Raw genomic sequence first — 3,847 nt, 5'->3', positions numbered from 1 at the left:
TCGCGCTAGCTTGTTAGCTTGGTTCTGGCCCGCCTTTTTCCAATATATGTTTTTTATAAGGCTGTCTCATCTTAAAAAAAAAATCAATTCATATTTTTTTATCAGTTTCATCAAGTGTAAAGTAAGAAAAAAGGATAATACTAAATTCTTTTTTCAAAGCCATGTAAAACGCGGTTCTATTTTCTAGTGAATTTATAAATGAAATGGCATATATAAAATTTAAATAAAAATTTTATTTATCAATGTTATTATTAAATAAAATTTATTTAATAATTAATAAATTGATATTAGTATATTTAATTTCCTTATGAGTCTCTCTAAATTATATTTAATATAATTCACAGTCAAATAAAATTTATTCATTGCCTCACTTGATTCTACTATTTAAGAAAATTCTTTTCTTGTAAATTAAGTTAATCAGTTGGTTGTAATAGGCAGAATACAAGATAATTATAAGAAAAACAAATCTTATTGTGTCATGCACAGTCCAATCGAATGTGCCAAGCGTCCGTGATTAACGAAAGGGGAAGAAGCGTGGAAAGAAAGGAAAAAATATAAAGAAAAAGACAGTAGGTTGGCGGCTGTTAGGTTGACCATTTCTTTCATCTCAGTTTCAGGTTTCAGCTCTGTAACTCCAAGTTTCACGTGTCAAACTCTAAAATTCATTCTTTATTCTGCAACATGGCCAAGAAGCTCGTACAATACTCTGTGGTAACTAATATTAATCTCCTCTTTTGTATATAGATTGATATTCCGTTGTGGTTGAATGGGACTGGGTTCTTTTTTTGTTGCTTTGACAGGTGGATGCTTTTACTGACTCAGCTTTCAAGGGGAACCCGGCAGCGGTTTGTTTGTTAGAGGAAGATAGAGATGAAGAATGGCTACAAGCTGTGGCTTCTGAGTTCAAAATCTCCGAGACCTGTTACTTGACTCGCCTTACTGCTGCTGACTCTCCTAATCCGAGGTTCCGTCTTAGATGGTTCACTCCTGTTGCTGAGGTCAGTTTCAGTTTTTATAATTATAAGTTGTGGATGAAGCTATTTGGCTAAGTTCTGGAGCTTGATGATTTATCTTATTTCATGGGGTTTTAGTTTTGTCATCATTCCATCATTGTGGAATGTTTACTCTTATTTATGTGCTATGCTTCTTTTAGTTCTGAAGGAAGATTATAGCTAAATTTTTTATCTTGAGTGATATTATTTCTGATCATTAGGCTTCATAGATTTTCATGTGTTCATGTTACAGTTTTTTATATATATGACACTGACTCGAACGCAAAGGAGAGTGTATTTTAATTTCAGGATAAGTTTTTTGCAGGTTGAACTTTGTGGTCATGCAACATTAGCAGCTGCACACACTCTCTTTTCGAGAGGTTTGGTAAACTCCAACATAATTGAATTTGCCACACTGTCTGGAATTCTAACAGCCAAAAAAGATCCAGATGTTAAGGCGATGAATGACTCTAATTCACAGAATGGCGAAGCACAAGAGTGCTATTTTATTGAATTGGATTTTCCTACAGTTCCAACTACTGATTTCAATTTTTCTGAGGTTTCATTAATTCATAAGGCTTTGAGTGTTTCTTCAGTCATGGATATGAAGATAACAACTACCTCAGAAGACATCTTTGTAATTTCTTTTAACCCTTTACTCATTTAGATATGGTGTTAGTAGTTGTTCTGAATGAAGTTGGCTACGATATGCAGGTGGTACTCCCATCGGCGAAATCTGTTACAGACGTGGAGCCACAGTTTGATGAAATACGAAAATGTCCTAGAAGCGGCATAATTGTTTCAGGGCTTGCTCCTCCAGAGTCTGGATTTGATTTTTATAGCCGATTCTTCTGCCCTAAATTTGGCATCAATGAGGTAATAACTCGTTGGTTTTAATGAATGAGTTTATTTACTACTGTATTATGAGCATGTACATTTGTCATAAGTCATGCTACATGGAGTTGTGCATTGAATATCATTTATGTTTTGGAAAATCTGATGAGTAATAAGGCCTGCAAATTGAGTGAAATGTTACAGCTGAAAGTGAACAAAATTATTGCTCATTTCCTACTAGCTTTTCACCCATTTGCTAACTTCAAAACATATAGTGCCTCCAAAGTCTAGTGTAGATTGCTCTGTTTTGATTTCAAGAAGGATTTTTGGCATTTGAAGTAAAATGTCTATGTAAGAGAACAAAGAACTTTCTTTTATGTTTGGTACTGTAGTTTAGGATCCAATAAGTAAGATGGAAGTAATTTTCAAAAACTCTGTCAATATTGAAACAGTTCTAATAACAGTCTTATATGTACATGACTTGTTTATATCAGGATCCCGTTTGTGGGAGTGCACATTGTGCTTTGGCAACCTATTGGAGTCAAAAGCTTGGAAAGTGTGATTTTGTGGCTTATGCGGTACTCTCTTTGCATCGATTTCTCTCTAATTTATGTCTATTCATATTCCTTCTAATTGTTATATGTTGATTACATTTTACCTGACTCAGGCATCACCAAGAAGTGGGATCTTGAACATTCATGTAGACAAGCAGAATCAGAGAGTGCAGCTGCGAGGAAAAGCTATTACTGTGATGGAAGGCTCTCTGTTAGTTTAGATTTCAAGTGATTTCCATTATGCGTGTGTGATCAACTCCAATAAATGTCAATCATTACATGCAAATAATGATTCCCTGGAGTGTTTCTTGATCATGTTTCGATACCTTGTACAAGACATCTTTAAGATAAAATTTACATTTGTACCATCCAATTTGGTGGTATCCGATATCCAATGTTATAAGATAAAATCACTTCATTGTAATACAATAAACAGTAAGCCAATTTCATTGGAGTGTATTTTGTTGATCACTACTTGTTCTGCTGAAGATATTTGAGGTGTTTTTGTTCGTGTATTTTCGCTACGGTTCCTTTTGATCTGATGTTTTTCAGAACAAAGACATTTTTCAGAGAAAAGAATCCATATAATTTGTGCAAGTTCATTAATCATATTGGGGCTCATTTTATTTTGTTGCAGGTTAGCAATCAGCAGTCTCGAGTGTGGTTAAATGATCATTGTTGATGGAACTTGTTCCACGGTTAGATGCCGATGAAATTAGAGGCTTGTTTGCTCCACCACCTTGGGGTAGTATTCTGCCTTGATTTTCCTATCTATAATTCTCAAATAACTGCTATCTTTATCAGTATGTGTCTGTGTGTGCTTTTGGTTCATTCAAGCACACTGCCTTCTTAAGGTGCCAAAGGGCAAGCATTTACTAAGCATACTAGTTTGATTTAAGTTGTTCCAATATGAAATTTGCTGACATGGAATGCAGTAGAATGAAATAATAATCTTTACATTTACACTGAAGTTGTCTTTCTCATATCAGTCAGTATTGAGGTGAGCTGTATGCAGCATACATGTTGCAGTAGCGGAGTCCAGATTGAATCTTAATTTCTTATTAAAACATAATGCTTTGCTGTTAATTTGACATATAATTAGCCCAAATGCTCCAACTGCAGTAATTTTTTGCTTGTAGTAGGCTAATATTATTAAAGCATTGAATGGCTCGACCTTGAGGAGGAAAGTTCATGTTGATGCTGATAAGATAGCTGTCTTGAATGCATGGTGTAGAATTGATTGTTGAAGGCTACAAGGTAGATATACATACATATGTATGTATATGTATATGTGTATATATAAATGTCCTTTTGTTCTTCACTCTGTTAATTACAATTCATTTTCTGCTCTCTGTACCCAGCATCATAATACCTGTTTGGCATAAAAATTTTATTATCCAAAAAGTAAGTTGGAACGAGTATTCGCTTGGTTTTATTAAGGATTAAAAAAAAAATTCAATTCTCATC

General features: G+C 34.3%; 1 protein-coding gene across 1 annotated transcript; it reads left to right on the top strand.

Annotated features, from left to right (window-relative positions):
* Positions 1-622: 622 nt before the first annotated feature.
* LOC18048392 (uncharacterized isomerase BH0283) lies at positions 623-2,846 on the top strand. Its single transcript, XM_006441118.2, has 6 exons — positions 623-711; positions 801-998; positions 1,318-1,629; positions 1,707-1,868; positions 2,321-2,404; positions 2,494-2,846. The coding sequence occupies exons 1-6, from the start codon at positions 682-684 to the stop codon at positions 2,599-2,601; spliced, it is 894 nt and encodes a 297-aa protein (XP_006441181.1). The 5' UTR covers positions 623-681; the 3' UTR covers positions 2,602-2,846.
* Positions 2,847-3,847: the final 1,001 nt, after the last annotated feature.

This window comes from Citrus clementina, unplaced genomic scaffold (assembly GCF_000493195.1).
Source record: "Citrus clementina cultivar Clemenules unplaced genomic scaffold, Citrus_clementina_v1.0 scaffold_3, whole genome shotgun sequence".
Taxonomy (NCBI): Eukaryota; Viridiplantae; Streptophyta; class Magnoliopsida; order Sapindales; family Rutaceae; genus Citrus; species Citrus x clementina.
Note: the sequence above shows the minus strand (reverse complement) of the source record. Positions and strands in the feature narration are given on the sequence as shown.

Excerpts from the sequence above, each read along its gene's own strand:
- LOC18048392 (XM_006441118.2), top strand. The coding sequence starts at position 682 with ATGGCCAAGAAGCTCGTACAATACTCTGTG. Across the intron at positions 1,630-1,706 it reads CTACCTCAGAAGACATCTTT|GTGGTACTCCCATCGGCGAA; the intron begins GTAATTTCTTTT and ends TACGATATGCAG. Across the intron at positions 1,869-2,320 it reads CTAAATTTGGCATCAATGAG|GATCCCGTTTGTGGGAGTGC; the intron begins GTAATAACTCGT and ends TGTTTATATCAG.